Source organism: Falco punctatus, assembly GCF_963210335.1.
Source record: "Falco punctatus genome assembly, chromosome: 4".
In the NCBI taxonomy this organism is placed as follows: Eukaryota; Metazoa; Chordata; class Aves; order Falconiformes; family Falconidae; genus Falco; species Falco punctatus.
This window is the reverse complement of record NC_137583.1, coordinates 6452118-6475016: the sequence shown is the minus strand read 5'-3', so window position 1 is coordinate 6475016 and position 22899 is coordinate 6452118. Positions and strand designations below refer to the sequence as shown.

General features: G+C 40.0%; 1 protein-coding gene across 1 annotated transcript in view; it reads right to left on the bottom strand.

The window, feature by feature from the left end:
* Positions 1-5416: 5416 nt before the first annotated feature.
* The window catches only part of LOC308063397 (uncharacterized protein), a 76466-nt gene continuing 58983 nt past the window's right edge, over positions 5417-22899 (bottom strand). The window contains exons 5-7 of the mRNA XM_080386325.1: positions 21334-21459; positions 15721-20276; positions 5417-5539 (exon numbers count right to left, since the gene is read on the bottom strand). Of these exons, the coding sequence (XP_080242451.1) occupies positions 20261-20276; positions 21334-21459 (142 nt within the window). The 3' untranslated portion in view covers positions 5417-5539; positions 15721-20260. The remainder of the gene's footprint in view (positions 5540-15720; positions 20277-21333; positions 21460-22899) is intronic.

Genomic DNA, 22899 nt, shown 5'->3' with positions numbered 1-22899 from the left:
TCACTGGTTTGCGGGAGGGGGAACATCAGGGGAGACAGTGCTGAAGCCTAACGTACAGTGTGTTCATAATTTAGAAGATGTCCTCTGTCCTCAAGTCCTCCTTCCTCTCTGTTCTCCGGTCTCTTCATTCCTGTAACAGACAATATTCTCCTGCGATACCTCTCCTCTACAGTCTCTTGAACAGCAGCATTTTCCGGTCACGTTGTTTCGTGCTGATTTAGTACAGGCTCTCCCGTTAAAACTAGTAACATAGAGCAAGGGTCCACTCAGCTTTCTCCTCCTGCTTCTGTTTATGTTCTTTCACACAACCCCTGGAAATACTTTCTCATGGCTCTAGTGACATACCTCTTTTTCCTTCACATCATTTCTCCACAACTGCATTTTTTTTAAGCGGAGACACCCGCCCAGGGGCTGGCAGTGGGGGTCTCTGGGGGGAGATGCTGGGGCCACCCCATGCTGGGCATGGACGGCTCTGTAGTGGCCCTGCCACAGGGCACGGCTGGGCCCCGCAGCGGTGTGGGGGCAGCCGCTGCAAAACGGCATTTCAGAAAGGGGAAACCAGTGCCTGGCAGCGAGGGCGAGGAGAAAAGAGTGAGAAACAGCCCTGCGAGCACCAAGGTCAGCAAAGGAGGAGTGACTACCACCACCTCCACTCGGCTTTACAATTTATTTCTCCACTTCAAGTTCCAGCTAGACTCCAGTCTCGACAAATTCTGGAAATTGAAATAAAGAGGGAGCAGGTGATTTGTTACGTGAGGAGACATTCTGTTCCAAATGAAACTTTCCTCGCAAGTACAGAAAGAGTTAGCTTTAATCTCCACCAAGAACAGTATTTTGTGAATGGGGAGAACTGAATAAGCAATGTAGATTCTGCTTTTCCCCCTGAAATACATGCACTTATTTTTGAAATATAGGGCTGAAGGATTTTTCTCTAGGAAAAATTTATTCATAATAAATAAAAGAAAAATAGTTTCAAGCTGAACTGCCTTCCAAATTAGAGTTTGACTTCAGCTTTTTCCGTTTTATGAGTCAAGCCTTTTGCTTTTATTAAGGGCAGTTGAAATTTCGATTTACTTGTGGCTAGATATAATTCTTCATTCAACCTACAAAAAATATTCAATTTATTGAAATGTTTCAGTTTCAGATCATTCCAAGCTAATATTTGTTCAGCTCAGCTAAACTGAAAACCAGAAGCATATCTGTATTTAAATATAGTAGAATAATTCCTTCCATCCCTGTATCTGTGTCAGCCTAATCAGGTCACTGGTGGGAACTGTTGACTGGTAGAAACACAAGGCTTTCTCTTCATGAAAAATGACTGACCTTGCTTTAAAGCAATTTAGTTTGTGTCAACATTGCCTTTCTCATTAAATAATAGGCTCTAAGTGGCATATCCATTCTTCTTCAGTACAGAGAAGAGCTCTCCAGGCAAGTCCTGGGATGCTATTTTTAGGCATCTCGTAGTAATAACATGCTCAATGTACTGTTTGGAGTATGTCTACAATAATTATTCCTTGTCTGCTCTGTTGTATTGGTCAGCTCCAGAGAGAGCTCGTAAAAATGTTAGATCTGCACACCCTTACGTGGATGCAGAAAGGATACCAAATACATGTACACGCTTGGTAGCACTTGGTTAGCTGTAAACAATACCATTACGGTGATTTTATTAAATATACACACACCTACCTCTGTCTGAAAATGCTGAACAACTTCAGCATAATTCTTCCCCATTTAGTTGCTGAAGATGACTCCTCTTGCAACCCCTTGTCACTGATTCTCCTACTTTTGGTATTTCCTCAATATATTACCTGGCCAGTCACACAAGTATTGGAGATGATAACACAGGTAATTTCATCTGTCAGAACTGAACCAGCAGTGAGTGAGAAATATTCTGTTCACTTGTCTTTTTTCTTTTCTTTTTAAAATATTCCTTCTTTTTCCTTCTATTATTATTATTGTTGTTGTCATTATTATTATTGTCATTGTTAACACCATTTCACATCATCTCATGCTGCTGTGTAGGAAGGTTCTCAGTCCAGATCTCAAGGTGACATGTATTACATCAAGCCTGCCAGTATTCCCAAAAATTCCTTAGAACTTGCTGTTGTGATTACATAGTTCTCAGGAAGCATGCTTTCCTGTAATTAAACATTACAAAGATGCAAAATCAGCCAAAGATAATCTAACAAACATATTCGAATATATATATATGCGCCATCCACATTATTAGACCAGGTCTTTAAAAATTTTTGCCCTGCGTATTGGCTACTAAGGATACAGGAGAGGCCACGTGGCTTACTCAAACTGTTCTTCAGTGACAAGTCATCTCTCCTGGGAAATCATTTCAGATATCAGTCACGTAGCACACACGCAGCTCATCAGAGCTTTTTAATGATTTAGTAACGTAGTCAATGTGGTAGTGTTTTAGCACTGGTTATCAGAGTGCTGCAGTTAATAGTGTTGATTGTAGGGTACAACATCCTAATGTGTCCTTTGCAACGTAACATGGGCCAGGCTGGCGCTGCTGTGACTAGACGCAAGTCTTATATTAACAAGCAGATGCCTGTCTGCATCAAAAGATTTGTCTTCAGCCCTATACAGACATTATTTATAGGATCCCTTAAGGTTCTTGATCAGATCTAGTGCAATGTCACGTCACTATCCTTCCTCCAGGTAATGCAGTTAAACAGCATGATGTGATTTGTCATTTCTAGGTTGATGACATCCAGCTCTGACTTTTCAAAGCTTAGCATTGCATAGGCTGTCACACCATTTCAAATATATTGAACTAAAGCAAAACTGTTTTCACTTGAAGTCAGATAAAAGAGGAGGTCTGCTAATGGGTCTAGGAACTTCTGAACAAACTGCTGTTTCCCAGGCTAAACTCTGTAAATGGAAAAATAATTTGAATTCTTGTGTTAGGAGTTAGAGCATTAAATTTGCTTCAGCCAGGTTCAGAAAAATCTCAGAGCAACATAATACTTTACAAAGAGATTCTTATTCCCACTCTAATAGGTCAGAATAAGCCCCACTAGAAACAGCAGTGTGACGGCAGAAAGCAGACAGTTCAGCTACCTGCCTTACCCAGACCACAGTCAGAGATGGAAGCATCGCATATTTGGCAATCTAATTAATATTATATATGTTTCCCCATAGAAGCTCACGTTTCATTTCTGAGAAACCAGACTGGACTGAAGCGTCGCTGCACAGCAGCACATGGCGCCTTCGGTGCCAGACAGCGTCCAGGCAGGGTTCCTGTACTTTGTCACAACAAGAAGTTATCAGAGATGGTACCATGAACTTGAGAACTTGATCCAAAGTAGGAAACAGTAACAGGCAATGCCAACATTAAGACATTTTTAGTCCCCTTCCTAATAAAATTACCTCTACTGCAATAAACTTCTTTGTTTGTGACTTCAGCAGCACCATGGCTAAAACAGGTACAGGAACAAGACCATTCCCCAAGCCATACAAACAGGCTCTCAAAAGAAAAACATTTGACTCTTCACTGAGGTGAAGTAAAAAAAAAACAAACAAACCTGACACAAAAGCAACAACAGGATGCAAGAAAATCAGCTTTGAACTAACAAGGCCAAAGCAATGTTAGTAAAGTGATGCGATTTCATGATGTCTCCAGTGCCAACAAGAATTAATCCTTTTTTTTTTTTTTTTTTTTTTTTTTTGCTAGTTTTTCTAAAGCTTCAGTATTTTTCTTTCACCTCAACTAAATCTCTGATCTTTTCAGGCAGGTCAAGGTTTAACACAGGGAGGGATGCCAAAGCAATAAATAACTAAAAAGGCTGTTTTTGAGATTGTCAGTAGCGATTATACACCAAAGCAACCTCCTGATAAGCATGAGTGAAAAGATGACCAGAAAATTTGGCAAGAAGAAACAAAGTTCTGATTTATTAAAGACTGACAACAAGGCCTAAATCTGTTGTGTAATATGCACACATTTATCACATTAATACTGAGTGGAACGGAGAAGTTTCCTGAGACCTGATGATTAAAATCTAGTCCACCAGTTTTAAAATAATTAGCCTAAAGTTTCTCTCAGCATACAGTTAGGAAAATTGTTGAAGAGATTACTGCTGCTTAGATTCATCTCCTTGGCTATTTAAAACAGACTTTGAAAATTATTTAAAAGGTTGCAAAATCCTTATTAATTGGAAAAGTTGAATTTTGTCCAAATCCCCAGGAACTGTACCTAGTTGAACACCTGTTTAATCAAATCACACAAATCATCAGAAAATTAAAACTGTAGGGTACAGATTACTTCTAATCCCGGAGATGTTAAAAGTCAGCATGACAGTTAAGTTCCCAGAGCTGAAATCTGAGCTGTAAGAATAGAAAAGTAATCATAGCAGAAAAATTATGGAGAAAACATAGTTAAGATGCACAGAAGGACCAGAGCAGTTCTGGATTTTAAAGATGAAATAGCACATTTTTATCTCTGGCTGAAACACTTTAACACCTCGTACTTACTTGCCTTTACTTGAATAGTAAAGAGGTATCAAAGAAAAATATAACAATTCTCATTGATCTCTAGGATGTTCCAAAGATGCTATTCATTATTTCTAAATATGTGAAATGCGTGTTGACAAAGGCATCAGTACTTACTGGAAAAGAGGGGGCTACTTGTGCATCCCAGTTTTTCTAAGCATCACAAGCTGAGATGCATTGAAAGGCTCCCCGGGCCAACTGCTGCACTGCACAGGGGAAAAAACATTTAATATTTTTGTTTGTTTGTTTTTACAAGGTTAAGCAAAAGGTTTGAAAAGCTTTGGTGTGAGTGTCAAATAAGCTCAGGCTGAAGAGTATATGCACATGCCAATTCTTTAACACAGCAGAAACCATAAGTTGCACTGCATGACCAAAATTCTACATATGCTATTCCTGAGCCTCAGTTACCTCCAACAGTGTTAAATTACCCCTCACAGAAAAACAGTGAGGACATAAAAACAGACGGACATGCTTCCATGCAACAATATAAACTGCTTGCAGTAACACTAGAAATTGAGGACTTTGCTACCAAATGGCTGTAAAGCCCATGAATTTCTACAATTAACAGATTATGCCCTATAAATATCACTGCAGTAATCCACATTCCCAATATGGATGTAAACTTGTTTCAAGAGTAATAAGGTCAGTTTACTTTAAAAGTAAATTTTATTTACTTATGTTTTTGCAAAACCCAGCTATCTTTCATATAGTTGTTGGTTTTTTCTCCACACACATCTCCTCCCCCAAATGCTGTGCCAGCAGTCCAGAAATTCCCGGTAATTCTGATGAGAAAAGTAGAGACAAGAGAACTAATTCAGAAGGTTTGGGTTTCAAGAATGAAACAAACAAACAAACAAAACCCCACAAAAAAACCACTTGAAAAGGCACAGAGGTATTTTAACTGACCTTTGAACACTCATAATATTGGAAACAAGCTATGAAAAGAAACTGAGATGTGGTTGTATTTAATCCCTGCAGAATGTTTCTGCCAGTCTTCTCTTCCATGTAGGTAATTAATAAAGCCAGAAGTAAATTCCTGTAGAAAGAAGAAAATAGAAAATAAGATAATTTGCTGTGATTTGTTTCTGCTGTGGGAATTGTCTGTAATCTACAGCACATGGAAGCAAGCAAACCCAGTTGGAGTGGCTCTTGCAGAAGTCCTTTGGTGAAGAGAAACGAAACCACTGCAGGTAATGAAGGCTTTGCTCCTTTTGGACTAAGAACAGAAAAAGTCAGACTTAAGAAGACCTATTTGCAGATCAATTCAGAATGTTACATTTTTAGAACCGGAGGCATTGTCATCCTTTAACCATAAGAGCAATCACTTATTCAGATTGAGAAGATATAATCTTTTCGCAGTACCGTAACATTAGTCAGTTCTAATTGAATTTAATTGTTCCTTTGTTGTCACACTTGTTCACATTTTCATGAGTATTAAAAAAAAGACATACAATTTGCAAATCCAGAGTTCTAGGATGATGTTCAGTGTTGGATAAACAGCTCAGGTTTTCTATGTATTTTGATCTTGACATTGAAATCCCATGAAAGGATCATGGGATGCTACGTTCAGCCTTGTGGCTCAGGCTCTGAGGCTGATTTATATTGTATCAAAAGGATATGTGAACCAGACAACGCTTTGATGCAGATATTTTTCCATCCAAACCCAGAAGGCTTTTTCCCCTAGAGGGAACATTGGAAGTACAGCAGCGGACAGAGAGGACACGCTTTGCAGGACTTTCAGGGCTTGAGCAACCTAATCTAACATGGAGTTTAGTCCTGCTTTGCACAGAGGGTGACCAGGTACCGGTATCGCCTGAGGTCCTTTCCAACCAGAACTGTCCTTTGGTTCTGTGATTTTGCTGGGTACTACTGGCTCAAAATTGCAGTTTATACATCTGTCAGATCATGGTGCCACACACACTGCCTAAGTTTTCAAGGATTTTGTTCTAGATCACTAGTTGAACTCCAGCACAGGGCAGACTGGGGATTATGTTAAACAGATTTTGATCTCTCTTCTGGACATAATGTCCTCTAGGGTTTAAGTACCCAGTTGTGCACTTGGTCCTTAAAATATCTTACAGCCTTCTCTCAGCTGTCATCTTCACGTGCTTTGGAGAGGGTCACAAACTCTGTTTTTCAGCAGACCAACTTGCACAACAGGCCACAAAGACCATCCCTCCCTTCTCTGAAGACTGAGAAGGTTCCATGAGGAGAGCCCCTCTACAGCCAGTATAAAAAATCCTCCTGAACTCACTTTTGCTTCAAAAGACAGATTATCTGCACACCCATTTCATATTCCCCAGTTTCTTGTACCAGTGGAACTGAATACCTCTTGCTTTATAAATAGGGTTTTGAAGAGCTGAATCCAAAAATAGCTACAGGTTATGCCTGAAGCTGGATGAAAGAAGTAGAGAAAGGGGAAGGAAGGTTGGATTATCCCAGTAATACCGGCAATATGCCCAGCTACAAAAAAGAAAGGTTGTGTAATGTTAATATGTTATCCAAAAACTCTGCTGAAGTTCAACCGTGATTCAGCCAGAGTAATTCAGGTCACAGTTTAAGCTTTTCACATAATTAGTTTACATTTAATCAGACTGCTGGTATGTAAACATAATTACCATTCTCAGACCTCTAATTGAAATTGTCACAGCACTACCGCTAGCTACTTCTCCAGATCTGCTAAAATGGATTTCCTGCTCACGGACACTAAGCTGGCACGACAGTTTTCTTGAAGACTCTGCCATGCACTGGGCTAACCCACACTGGGCAAGACTCTTCCCAGTCACACTGGTGAAAAGAGACAAAACAGCACACTTCAGTCCTAGCCACACATGTAATAAATTAAGTTCAGCTGGTGTTAATCAGGCCAAATACATTTAAGCTAATGCATTACCAAATTCATGTACAATAGTTCCTAATCATGCCAGTAAAGCTTGTCTCTAATGGGATAAATATCTACAAACTAGGATTTATGTGCAAAAGTATCAAAGACTGTTTGTGCCCTTTGGCTTGGTATTTCCTTCTTGAAAGAGCTTACCATTCACCTAGCTGGTCAGAAAATTAAATATCTTCGTTTAAAATAGAGATACAGTGTTCTTTAAAATTAAAGTTATGCTTACATCTAAGCCTTAGAAAATATCAGCCCAAGTATTTAGGTATAGTATTAAGAAACAATTTCTTCCTCCCATTAACTTAGCATACAATAAAAAGAGCAGGACAGGAGCAGCCTCGTACACGTACACTTCTCACAGGTCTGCTTTTAAAACAAGACATCTGCAGGTCTTCTCAACTCCATCAACATTGTCTCCCTCATTTTGAACCACTCCTAACCAGGACTATTGAATATTCTTAAATATTCTTAACAACTAGGCTTATCTTTTTTTTTTTTTTTTTTTTTTTTTTTTTTTTTTTTAATGCTCTAATTCATATTTTCTTTTTGATAAACTCTAGGAGTACAAAAGAAGCAGTACTAAAAAGCTCCTGAGCTAGTGCTGAACTTACACCCTCCCTGTGGCCTTCTGAAGAGCATGGATGAGGGGTGGGACAACTGCCAAGGAAAAGTGACAGGTAACTTCATTAATCCCAGCCCAGGATGCAACATGTTGGCAACAGCCTTTTTCTTCCTCCTCTCTTTTTTTTTGGTTGGTTGGTGGTTGGTTGGCTGGTTGGTTAGTTTGTTTGGGGTTTTTTCTTTAGATCCTCTTGCCTGCTTGGCCTGCCTGGCTAGCCCAGACTTGATTATCTTTTACAGGCATGTGAACTGAATGCAATTACACTAACAGCTGCTCAATATTTGATGAGCAGCCGCCAAAGTTAGCTGGAAGGGTCAAGACAGTGTGAAACTGGGGGGAGATAATGTGCACTTGCAATTTTACTTACAGTCTCCACAAGTTTAAATTACTTTTAATGAAACATTAACTGAAGATTTGACAAATGACCCCCTGAGACTTAAAGTTTCACAGGGAACTTGCAGTGAAATTAAATTAATAGGCAAATATTCACCATGCAGTTTTTGCTGTTAAACCAAAATCTTTTTACCACTTAATTTCTCCTTATTATCTTATTATGTTACACTCAAATCATTTTCCCCTGTGCACATAATACCTATTATTTACTCCCTCTTACTTATTAATGTCAGAATGTCTCTGCCCCAATTCCTTTCAAAAAACTGAAAATGCTTTGAAAGGTATCTCCAAGATCTTGCCTAGCACCAATAAAACCAAGTAAGAATTTTCACAAACATTTAACACATTCAAAATATTCCCTTTGTGCTGTACGCCAGCTTAACTTCCAGTACATTTTCCTCCTGAAATAAAAATTCTAAATGAAGGTGTAGCTCCAATGCCATTGGTGAGGGTGGGGGGAGAAAAAATTTACTTCACAGTTGAACAGAGCTTGCCTCAAGCAGATATGCGAACATTTACAAATTTATCCAGAAATTATAGGTGTAGAAACAATAGTTTGGAAAATGATGCTCCAACTCTGCAGCTCAAATACTTTTCTGTACTGCCTTAGCACTATTGCTTCTGGAAATGGACAGTGGAATAAAACGGAAAACAAATCTAAAAGTAACCGTTCAATATTTTCATAAATCAATCAGGCAGAATTCACAGTCAAAAAATGCCTAACTTGGGTAAGCAGCTCAGTGAACAAACAGCCAGGTCTCACATGAAGTGGCTAGACCATCTATATCCTTAAAAATTTTTCAAGAGTTAAAAGTACTAAGCACCACTCGTATGCAGCAGACAAGGTCTCGCATCACTAGTGGCCAATTCCAGTCTGGTTCAAGACCGCAATGATTAAGAACCTGTGACTGTTTCTTACGAACCAGTGACAGAGTTAACCAACAGTGCCGAGAGAACCCATCTTTGCGGGGGCTTTACAGGGGCCCCGTGCGTCTCCGTGAGACCCCAAGTAGCTCACAAACACTATGGAAAAATTTGCCAGACTTTTCTTCAGATTCAGCTTGTTACTAACCCAGCTCCATTAGGAGCTCTCTGGAGTAAGTACCGTTCCACATTTCTATGGCACGTGACGCGGTAAGTATGAATTATATATTGGGTTCCTTTAGGTGGGATTGGAAGAGTTATTTCTACGTGCTAACAAAACATATCCCAGACACTAAAGCATCTGGCATAGCACACAGTAACAGGCCATTACCCTTCTTATTCTTTTAAATCCACGTATGTTCAATGGAATTGTCAGTATTTCAGGCTCACACAACCCCACTGATACTAGGGACACAAATTAAATTATATAGGTCACATACACCTGTTTAAATAGAATCACAGAATCATTTAGGCTGGAAAAGACCCTTAAGATCATCGAGTCCAACCATTAACTTGCCACTACCAAGGCCATAGGGCATATAGAATAGAAACATTAAAAACCAGAATAGAAACATTTTAAAAAAAAATGGAACAGAATATTTTTTTTTTTAAATAAAATCCAAATTATGGTATGGAATAAAATCCTACAAAACAATACGGAAAATAAATACTAACTTTGTCTGAAGGCTTTGAAATTAAACACTTCAGAAGACTGTTCAAGTCGGCAGGATGAAGAGCGCTCAGTGTTCAAAATGACAAAATGAGTGCTGAAGGTAGCAAAGGAAAAAAAGAACCTTTTCTCTGAAACCCTGCACCGTAAGGGGCACAGCATGGGTATCTGTGATTCCTGTAACAGAGGTACAGATCACATCAACTCTTTAAAGTGCCTATATTCTTTCCCCCTCAGGTATATTTGTAAGAACAACTCTAAGGCACACAGGGCTAAGGACACAGCATATATTCCCCTATACAGGTATCTTAAATCTCCGCTTTTACACAGAATCTTGTTAACTCTTACTCAACCTGGCTTGCTGAAATCCAGCTTCAGCGATTCGTGTCTACAAAATTAAAGTCACAAAGCATTTTAAATAAAAAATCACAGATAACACCTATTCCCTTAGTTCGACTTTTCCTGAGGCCTGATACACTCAATTCAACTACACTGAATATGTCCTCGTCTGTAACCGTGATCTCACTTGTAAATAAAACACTGAGAAAATTTCCTATCGTAAGAACTGAAAAATCCTAAACAAAATACATATAGTCATGTGTCAGAACCATGCAGCATGGCTCATGATCATCTTCGTATAGTTTAAATTATTTTTCTCTCTGAAAATAATTTTCAGAAAACAGGAAGCAAAAAAATTCTTGGACTTGATTGAGCCTCTTACGTCTAAAGTGTTGGTGTAAAAGCTAATGTATAAAATTGTCATCTTAGAACATTTCTCCTATTTCTTTTTTAGAGCTAGACCATAAGTCACAGAGAGATGATTTTTCTTCTGGGATCTGCAGACTTGCCTTGCAGACACAATTACAATTAAGGAAGAAATGTAGGTCTATTGACTAATCTAAACACCTGTGCATGCACAGTAAGTCACATGTTCATCCTAAACTAACTTGAACTTTGCATCTAACAGAGAGCTCTTTTTCCATTACTAGTTCATTCTGGCCAGGTGGCTCAGATCATTCAAGCCCATCGTTTGAATAAACTAACCTAATTTATGAACAATAAATCTGGCGGAGACATGAGTGTGTCTTTTTCCTCTGTAAAGAAGTTTTCTGATAATTCAGCGTGTTGGCCTTGTTCAGGAAGTTGTAACATTCACAGGACGTGACATGTGAGAACAGAAACTACAACGCAGACCTGCAACCTGGCTTCTGCAGCATCTCTCATAGCAGAAAGAAGGCAGGTTGTTGCAGATAACGGAAAGAAGGACCCTATTAGGCTACTAAATGAATGAAACTATTTTCCCTAGTCCTCCAACCTGGGAACTAACCCAGAATTTTTGCTGACCAATGAAACCGAAGATTTTCCCGTGACGTGGCCTGAACTTCACAGTGAAAAGGCATACACCATCTTGTATAGGGTAGGCATAAAGCAGGGAACTTTCTAATAGTTCAAGAACTATATGCAGTTGTCATAATGTCGCCCTCTTTCATGGCAGATCAGCGACCCATTACTCCAATGAAAGTATCTAAACAGTCAACCCCTCTGATTAGCATTTGGCCGTGTTTTGAAGGGCAAGGCTAGAGAGCGTGTTCCTATGCAATGTAATTAATCAGCCATTTCTGCTCCATCAAATGTCTGTGCTCCAGCTGACTCACTTAAAAATATGAATGAAATAGTTGAGGTTCTTCCTTTTAAAGGAGTAATCCTCTTTGTATTCTGTGCTTGTGCTCCTCCTATAGCACTAACACAACAAATATCCAATAATTATAAAACAAAGCATTGTAACTCCTTATGCTAGCAATAATCATCCTTCAACACTGACTTCCTTATAGACCAGATTTTGCTACTGTTTAACGTAAATTCATTGTCTGGGTAAATTCATCAGACAACAAAATGAGCTGGGTTCTAAGTTATTCCAAGATGAAAGGGAACGTAATCTCATTGCATGTGCTGATGGCCAGGAGTAAGCTGCAGGTCTCACTTGTCCATTTTGGCTTTAAAACAATAATAATTGTGTCTGATTCTTCTACCACAATGGCTGAAAGTGGGTTCTGCTTTAGCTCAGCATCAAAAACCTTCCTGAGGTCAGTAAGGGGGTTTGGTACAGAATGCTCTCTCAAATTCCTTTCAGCAAGGTTCTCAGAGCATGTTGCTATTTTGTATTACAACAAAACCTGTGATTGCTTCTGCAGCCGATTACATGTGTTCAAAGGCAACGATAGCTGCAGGAAAGCATCACTTGATGTTGTAACATGTTATAATTAGGTTTCAGCCCTAATCAGAGAAGGATAAAAACCTCCCTTGACACCATCAACAAGCAAAATTTTGTTGCATAAGCAATTCATGTGATTGACACTGGGTTTTTGTGGAGCAGAATTCCATATACAAGTTCACTCAAGGCTGTCAGTGACTTTAGTGAATTTTGTCCTGGAGAGCATTGCATAATCACTCACTTTTCCGACAAGCAGCACAATTTGGCTGATCATTGCCCAGCAGCAGACAGCTTATCCTACAGAGTCCAGAATAAAATTCATGTTGAAGATTAGTCTACTAATCCCTTGTATTTGCTTTACACCTGCCTTTGTTATAGAAAGGGAAGCCAAGAGGTCAAAGAAACAAACCCAGTTTGTATTTTAATTGTGGGATAAAACAAACATCTTTGTAAAATTCAACCAACCTTGTTACTAGTAAGAACTAGAACAAGAACTATGCAATTTTACAGGATAGTCTGAAATTTTTACATTGCACATTTGTTACAATTCAAAAGAATAAAAAAATTCCTATCACATTAAAAAACTCTCCAGTGGAATTAATTTTGATTTCCACTCTCTTTGACCATGCAACAATATAAAAGTAGGCAATAGAGTTGTCTTGGAATAAATCCCCTAAATCTGCTATTCTGAAAATGATCAAACAAGATATTCCAGCTTCATCATCAGATTCTTACAGTTTTTCTTAAGTTGACAACCTACTACTGAAGGAGAGGTATGCATCAAGAGAAGTTATGCTTCAAAAACACAGGTTTTTCCAAACAGAAAATCACAAAAGTAGTTATACTAGCTGTCCCTAAAGGCAATGTGGGGTGCACTTGGGAGAAAAAAAAAGTAAAAATCTTCACCAGCAGTATGGAAACAACTATTCAGTGAAGTCAGCCCTGCTCCAGATTTTCTGTTAAATACGTCATTAGTACTTGCTCTAAATAAGAAACTAATCAAGAAATAAAGCAGTCAGCTGTTTTTGGTTTGTTTTCTTCTTTCATTTTGTCTCCCTAAAAGAAATTTAGTCATAAAGCTGTGCCAGGTTACTGTCCTGCTGGAAAGAAAGCCTGGGCAGAACAGAGCGCAGGAGCCCAGCCCTGCCAGCACGGCCGAGCGCGGCTGCAGTGATGGCCTGGCTGTGCCCGCCGCCCTCCCGCTGCTCCTTAAGCCGTGCCAAAGCGGCACCAATTAGCAGCAGTTGTGGAAATTCAGAGGGACCCCTCTGAGGAACAGGGCTGATGTAAAGGCCAGCTTCAAAGGAAGAAGCATTTGTTCATAAACCAGAGTCACGTGGCAAGGAGACCCGGTGGCAGCAGCGTGAGAGCCCATCTACAACTTTCCCACCCAGCTGTTGACACTGAAGCTGCCCTAGAGACCGAGGGGCCGCACTCGGCAGCCCCCGCTCTGGTCTCCACTGCTCCCTGGAGAGCAAACAAGCCCTGGGTGACTCCCAGCTGACCACACATTGAATTACCCTGACATTTCTCCCTCTCCCACCAGAGCAGCATGGGCAATGGCTGGCCCACAGCCACAGAGCAGCAGTCATCTGCAATCGCTGCAGCAGTGCTGAAACTGGCAGCCAGAGCCTATTTAACAATTTATCTAAGATTTAACTATAACACTGCTGAAGTGAAATAACTGCAGGTGCTAAAACTTCCTCTCCCCTGCACTCACCCTTTCCCTCTTTCAAACCCTGACTTGGCTACTCCATTGCAATGATCAGTTTAGCTTATCCAGCAGAATTACAACGGTGCTTGACGTGAAGCGTCAGCGTGGCAGAAGCTTTTTGTTCAACAGCACGTTTCCCCACGCAGACACACACACACAGAGGCAGGAGAAGCTGCAGCTTTCAACACACCATAGCTGCAAGACATCATAGTCTTTAAAAGCATCACTAGAGCAGCAGTCAGACACTGACATTATCAGAGGACTAAGGAAGCAAATAGTCAAATAATTGCATCTTTGTCAGTGCCATTTTACTCCTTGCAGGAGTGTTGTACGTGATAATTAACATTGTCATGATGTAAACAGCAATTGCCTCTGGGCACTAATGTGGAACATGTGCTGTTTTGAGTCATCCCTGACCTCTGTAAATGAGCAGAACAGTCTTGGCAGCAGTCCTGTCATGGATTAGTCAGCAGCTTCAGCACCGCGGCTGCTGTGATTCAGCCACGGCTGAAGGATCTGCTCCCCCTACAAGTACATGACACAGATTTTTGTAGACACAACTGACTTTCAAGTCACTGGTCTTATCTCACTGGAATCAAGAGTCACACACCAGATGAGTGCTCACACATGCTGATCATCGGATCTCTGTGCACGATGGGAGATGCATGCTGAACTACATGACCTCCGGAGCGGGATACCCAGTGTGCAGACACGGGCTTTGGCATCACAGCTTCTGAGCATCCAAAAAACTCCTGAAGGTCTGTAGGGAAAAGTGTGTGCACACACACAAAGCGTGCCCAGTGCAGGATTAATAACATGGATATAAAATCCCCTTCCCTGATACTAGTATGTCTAATATTAACTAAATTAATTAGCATATCAGTGAAGCACCTAAAAATGTTGATCCTGATTCTCCTAAAATCTCCATGTACTTAAATTTGCACAACCAGAGAAGTTCCATTAATGTAAATGGTATCTCCATAAAGCAATGTACCCACATAATAATTTTACAGGATCAGAGCCTCTAATCAGTTAATTAGAGTAACTCCTTAACATGCCATTTTTCCAACAGTCATTTGTATAAACTTGGGTGCAATTTAGTAAAAAAAAAAATAAACTTTCTTCCTTGCATTAAGAAACAGTGATGATTTGGGCAAAGTGATCAGTGTTCTTCCACAGGCACACAGAAATACTGCTAGCAAAGAGTGAAATCCAAGAAATCTAGTGTGGAGAAAATAAAGAGCTATAATAAATGTGGTAACCGCAGGAACAAAAGTAAAATTGCTTATACTGCTGTGTATTTAGGGCAAAGTCCAAAAGTTGTCATTTACATTAGACTATAGATTTAAAGGGCAAGTATAAACAGAGAAAGAGGTCCCTATGGAACAGACACTTGCTGTTTTAAAAGTTATTCTTAAAGCAAACGTGCAAAATAGGAAATCACTGCCAGTTTTAAGTACGGGAAGTGAAAAGAAACCTTAATGACATGAATTACCTAGTTACTCTTGCTAAAGCCCTGAATTCACTTTTCATTTGAGCATTCAAGCATCTGTCAGAAGCATACTTCTAAAAAGCAAATGTTAAGACTGCACATTCAGGTATTTTTGAATTTATTAAGTGCCTGTTCAGGAGTTATGCTTGTGCCAAAGTGAAAATTAACCCAGTTGGCTGTCTGGGATTCTAATGTATTTTTCTGGCAGATAAATCTTTCTTACTGCTCTCTCTTTATTGTGCATCAATGAGTGATAAAGACAATTAATATATATTATAAAGGATTCCCCTTAATACTTACAGATAGAAAGGATCATGATCTGACTTGCGAGTAAATGACCTGGGCTCCTTGCATGTTCCTTGCACGGTCACAGAATGAGAGTCCGGTCCCCGCAGAACGGTTTTCCTGCAGACCGAGCACACCAGCCACAGCAGCACCCTTCCTCCCACACAGGTATGCCGGTCGACCTTTCTGCTGCTCTGACATGGCTCTTGCCTCAAAGGAAAGCTCACTTCCAGAGTCAATTGCCTTCATTTATTAATTCTGTTCTCTTCTGAGGCTTCCTGTAATTTCTAGCTGCTGGGATTGCTTTTGTGATTAAAACGGTCAAAGGGTGAAATGTAACTAAAAAGACTTCTATTACACAACTTTATTGAACTGTCAGATACTTACTTAGTATCGCCAAGCCCTTTAAGATGTGAAGAAATGGCCCTTGAGTGGAAAGGGTCGTTAGATTACTAATACATGATGCTCTCTAGTTGCTTTCCAAAACTGTGCTGACAGACTCTGCAGAAGTGCACTACAATCACTCCAGTCCAGCAGTAAAGAGTCCATCAGTAACATCTGAAAGGTTTAAACAGAGCTGAAGAATATCCGCACGGTCATTTGTACATGCTGCAGCCTAACACACACAATTACAAATTTCAGACACAAATGAGAGAGTCTGCAAGTGACATTGGCTTCAAATCCCAACCCTCTTGCTAAACCATGACACTGAACTGGGGTCTCTCTGTCAGCAGGTGAGAGCCAACAAGCAAGACTACAGAAAACTACTGTAGATAAATACTAGAAAATAAAATTTCTAGTGGGAACTCTCAGGCAACCTCAACGACTGACATTACCTACCCTGTGTATATCATGGTGGAAAGTCTCAACGCTGAAGGTAACTTTTGTAAGCACAGAGGAAAGTCATCTAACCATAAACTGATCTACGACTAAACACCTACAATAGAGATCAGGCTAAGAGAGCCACCAAAAGGGCTGATAAATATAATTCATGACTAAATAATGGCAGCTTTTTAAAACTAAAAGATGTTACTGGCCACTGTTTCATTATTTAGAAAGCAAGCTAGTCTGAAAACATCTATTTTGTAAACTAATGCAAAGACAAAAATCATTGCTCTGGGAGAAGCAAGTTTTACTGTGTTTCTGCAACTGTTTTGCCTCAATCGTCCTCCATTTGAATATCAGATGATCTAACAAATTCAGTTTCTCTTGCCAGCTTTCTGTTTGTGTGTAAAAAGTAAAACAGCCAGGCATTACAGCATCAACAGCGTATGCGGCTGTTGGAAAATTTCCTTTAGGGCAGTTTATTATACATACTGATTTCAGTCTAGAAAACCAGACATACTGGAGAGGACAACATAATTAAAAAACTTTGTTCAGCCTCCCATCATTAATAACTATTATTAAATGATCTAAGTTAAGATGGCTTAACTTCATTTAGCTTTGCAGAGAAAACCAGGCTCCATCACACATTTCAACACTCTCCATGTAAAGGCAAAACTAGTAACTCCACTCTCATTAAGTACTGCAGCAGGGTAATGAGGTTAAATACAGTCATTAGAAAAAAAGGTTGTGTCTACATAGTAGGGTTCACACTCATGTGTAGAGCTAAGTCTGATTGTTAGCTTTCAAACACTGGTAAAGTATGAACTAAGTATTTCGTAAAAGTAAAGATCACAGAAGCATATATAGCATACAAATTTAAACAATTAAAAATGAGATAATGCTCTAACAGATTCCATGCAAGAATTTCAAATTTTATACATTTTTCACAAGCTGGTTGATAGGATTTCAACAGCTAAATGTCAGATAAGCCACAAAAGTCACAATGTCGTTCCTCCTCACTGAAAGAGTCCATACCTCCTTGCCAGTACCACCCTAACATTTCCATCCTGTTTCATTGCCTGGCAAATTTATCAGAAGGGACAGAGGATGGGTAAGATAGGAGCAAGTCTTACAGGAAGGTTTAGTATGGCAAAAGCATGACAAGCTGAAGAACGTGATTGAAGAGTTACAGTGAAAAAAAAACAACCAACCAACTATTAATATAGCAGCGAGCATGTTGCTTGTCATTGTTCTTCAGTGCACAGGAGTAAAATCCCACTCTACTGGGCAAATGCTTTGCATGATTTTCTTAGGGTATTTCTGGTTGCCAGTTCTGCTGTTTTCTGTGTAGAAATTCTGAAAGATGCTTTCTATAATTGGGTGTGTTATCCCCCACAATGCATTCGCAGCATTTTCACAGATCCACAACAAAAGGATATTATTCTCTCCAGTACGCCCGCACAAACACAGATTCAAAAGCCTGTGTACAACATGATGCAGCAGGAGCATTTATAGCCTGGTATTTTAGGAATAAGAGACATTTTCAAGGGAGGGAATCTCTCTAATATAACATACAGCTGGAAAAAAATGTTGAGGCACAAAGGCCCTTCTCCAGACAGCTGGAAAACTGAATGAGGTTTCCAGGATATAGTCCCTACTTTACTAGGAATAAAGTATTGGGTTTTAAAAAGCTAAAATGCATTTCATTCTAACTTATTCATGGCTAATGATTTCATGCAGTTGTTTACAGAGCTGGACAAAAGGCAAGACTGTATAACTTACTGACAACTCCTAATAATCTGGTGTTAGAAGACGGGAAGATGTGATTGTTCCCCTTTTCAAGAATTGTTTTATGGTGTGAAACTGGCCAGTCACACAAACTCCACATAACTCAGAAGCATGAGTAGGAAAGAACTTGCTTACCCCAAGACTGAGCCAAACCTGTGAAAAGACACAGTGTGCTAAAAACCTGGAGTTGCAGATGTCCTAACCTTTGGGAAAGCAGCGAAGTACATGCTCATTGTCAACTCTGTGGTGGATCCAACTGTACGTCCCAGAACTGAACAGCTGGAAAAGCAGAAAGCTGAAAATTAGATTCCAGTTGCAACACTTTTGCCCATATTTACAGCCAGTGCCGAGGTGCCCATCCATTGCCGTATGACAGCTGACAGCAGTGTACCACACTTGCCATCGGCATCATTGCTCCTTCCTCAGACTGCTGGGAATTATAGTGCCATCAAACCAAACTCACTTCACTATGAGTTTGGTTTCACTTCTGCTTTCATCATCCTAAATCAAATGGGAACGGCAGACTGACAGGCCTTGTGAACACACACAGCAAGTCACAGCTAGAAATCTCCTTTTGAAGTTTTCAGTCTGCTCATCACAGCAGGAGGCACCAATCCTGATCATGTGCCATATTTGAGCGACCCCATCCACATCCATGGATGCTCTGAAAAGCATACTGACATGTTTCCCTTGTTTAAGAACAGATGTGTTTATACAACAAAAACCCTACCATCGCTGCCCTTCACTTTGCCTATAGACTTACCTCGGCGTTTCCTTAAGACTCCGAGTTATAAAAGCAGACGCAGCAATGTAGAAGGTACTTCTGGATTTTATGGTCAGCCTTCTATTATGGAGATAAGCATATTAGCCAGACAACGATGCCACAGCTTCACGAGTACACACCCAGCTCAACAGCCCTACTGCCCATTCTACCAGCAGCATGAGAGTTCTTCGGTAGGGTTTAGTCAAGCTGGGATAGGGCAGCTTGTGCCAGGACAAGACAGACAAAATGAAAACTGCCACATCAGCAGGTGGCCACAAGTTGCTATTGTCTCCAGACATGGTTTTTGATGAGAACAATGCCATCAACACTTCAAAAGCACATGAGAGGATGTGATCATTAAATGAAAAATGCAAAACCACTCAGTTTCTTCTTTTGTTATCTTAGAATCCCCTTTAAGATAAATATATTAAATAATAAATAACTATAATGCAAAATAATTACCTTTTGAGTCTTCTTTTTCTTTGGGAAACTTTTTTCGAATTTCTATTAAAAAAAGCTAAAAACCACCCAACATCAGCATTCCTTGCCCTATTCCCATCAGCATTCCTCATACAGGCAAATTCACCCCTGAGGTCTCAGCAAAGAAAGACAGTCAAGAACACCTCTCCTAGTTCTAACTTCCCACGTAAGGAGTAGAGCTTTCTCTACTATGAACATCGCTGACTTTTTGCTCGACCTTCCAACTTTCTTGGCAAAACTCAATCATTGCCTAGCTCTCCTGAGCTTTCTGGATTTAACCTAAGTGCAAATTTGGCTCTGTTAGACCCAGAGTTCTCTCTGCAATCTTTTCTAGGTGTGCATTCCGTCTGCTCCAGGAAGAGCTGAAACCAATGGAACTATCAAATAATATGTTGAAAACAAATGTCAAATTTGGTAGAAATGCATGCAGAATAATTAAGATTACATGAATTAATTTGCTAGGAAGACGAATAAAGTGATTAGAGTATTAAAAGGATGAAAAGTATAAAGAAAGGAAAAGCTTTGACATGTCCATGGGTCTCTGAAGTCTCTGTATCAGGTAGTTACAATAATTAATAGCTCTAGCTGGTCACTGTTGGTAACGAGTACCATGGAACACCTAGAACTCATGGGAACACTTGCATCCAAACCCTTGTCCTTCAGGAATGACTTAGAAACACACACTGATACTGGTGAATCTCATTCTTTGCCATTTCTGCTGAAAAAAAACCAAAAAAAGTGTACATCATAAAAAAAACCCCTTCAGATTCATTGCAGAATTGATCTCCTTAATGATTCTCCTGCACAGGTCTCACTGATCAGCTCTCTTAACAAGACCTATTGACATTTTGTAAAATCACCATAAAAACAACAGAATTATGAATTCCGAGCTCTTCAGTAAGGGGATTTTGCTTATGCTGAACTCTGTGGTCATAGAGAATGAGATGCAGTGGTAAGGAACAAGCACACTCAACAGAGGGCTTGCAGAGCAGGTCAGGTCTGGATAGTTACAGTTATGCCACCTGCCAGGACTTAGCAAGTCCTTCCTTACCTCAAAACAACATTCATGGTCCGGGAAATTAGAGCTGTCCCAGACTGGAGAGGAGGAAAACCAAGTGCTAGGTGTTACTGCCCACTCCATTTATTGCATTTTGAAAATTCGCGCAGTGCACACCTGCTCTTCTGTTTATGTGGGGTCTCAAACAGTCAGCAGCTTCAGCTCATCCAACTCCCACTATCCAAGATTTAAGAGGATTCTCCAGTAACTGTACAGTCTTATTATTCTACTAATAAAGTTTAATAAGGCATCATAGGCTAAAGATGTGAAGGAGTGTTAAGCAAGAAGGTTTTACTTAACTTCACGCTCACTGAACTCGTCCAGCAGAAGTGCTGATTAGGTGTGTAATACTGTGCAGCCCTCCAGGTAACACGCTAATGAACTTCAAATCCGAGTACAGCACTACCATCGGCATGAGCTCCTCTCATTGCATCGCAAATAGCAGAACTGCTCATGCCATCACATGCTTGCCATCTAAGGAAACACATTGAGTATTACGTACCACATGTCAGATTTAGCTACTGTGTTAGTTACTACCAACGGAAACCTCATGCAATACAACAGTTGCCAAGGTAACTACTCTTCCAGAGGGAAGATGCAATCTGATGACGGTCTGCGTTCACTCTCACCTAACAGAACAGCTGCCACAGGTAATTTAGGCACCCCGTAAATATGAGTGGATCTCAATGCTTTTGTACACTCTGCTAAAACATACCTGTCTGAGGACTGCTCAGGGAAAGGTCCGCTCTGTACAGATTTGGGAATTCTGGAGTACTGGCTCCATGTGACCTTGGCTCTGGCAGGGCTTCCTCTGCCCATGTGAACATCACGTTGTTCCAGCCTGCAGAATGGAAACGAGTTACCTTGGAGGGGTCAATACAACTGTCTCCATGACATACTGAGTAGCTGTAGGGCAATGTAAATTTGTCTTCACAGGGTAGTTTTTGGGTTATAATGCACCTGGAACTGCTAAAAATTGCACAAAATTATGTTACCCACTGTATTTTCTGAAAGCAACACAGGAGAGGGCTAATATTATCTAGGCATCTGAGGAGCAGGGTCCTCCATGCACTGACAGTAACAACCTTCTAAAGGCAACAGGCAAATCAGTGCTGGAAAGGGTTGCAACACAGTTTGACAACCTCAGAAAATCACCCAGGACTTCTTCCCTTCTTATGTATGGACTTGTTGCTGCAAACTACCCTGCATGCGCAATGCCTCAGTTCTCCTGATGGAAACGAAGCCATCTCCATTAGCTTACGTCAAAAGGCATCTCAGCTGAGCAGGGAGATTGAACAGGAGTTTATTAGTGCAAATGTATCTTCAAAACAGACGCATGAGTAAAGGCTGTCAAAGTTGAAGTGCATAATCCATAAACTGTATTTAAATAAAAATTTTCAAGTTTTCAACTGTACATACGTACCCAGAAATTGCATACAGACCTTGAGTGCATAAATGTTTTCATGATAGCCACAAGGGTTTATCCACTGCAATTAAGCCACACTTGGGCTGTAAATTGCGTATCATAATCTGCTTGTGAATGAGATGATGTGACCGTTGGTATAAAAATACTGGTTTTGCAAATTATAATACTAGCTTCATGAAACCTGCTTGAAAAAAATCTGACTTTAATCAATGGGTTACTTTCTCTTAATCACTGACAATTTGGTGCAAGAGAGATTAAAGATCTAATTAACACAGACAGGTCCATTCTAAGAGTCAGGTACGTGATATACAGAGCCAGACTGAAAATTTACCCAAGGCTCAAGAATTCACATAGACCATAAGTGTACTCCCCTGCTTTCACAACTATCACATTGTTTGGTATTCCTAATCATACTCTCCTTCCTTTACACTCCCACATAGAAACAAACCAACCAACACCAGGTTTCCACTGAAACAATCCCTAATATATAAATCACCTTTCATTCTAAGGCCATTATTACAATTATACCTGTGGACTAGAACTACTGCATCTTAATAGAGCAAGAGGAATGGAAGGATCAGACAAAAAGGCAAAACTCAAAGCAATCAAATAATGTCAAAGAAAAGAAAAAAACCAAATCCTAGTATCCCAGCAAAAAGTTAGAAAAAGCTTAAAATCCAATACGTATATTACAATTCTAAAGATTCACAAGTCATAGCGGAGGCTACTAAATGCTTCCTTGACATCTGTGAAGTTAATGAGTGTTTTCAGCCAAATGATCTACTCCATGTTTTTATTAGGTGAAAACGTGGTGAGCATCATCACTTGGTTTGAAATCCAGCTTCACCACAACCT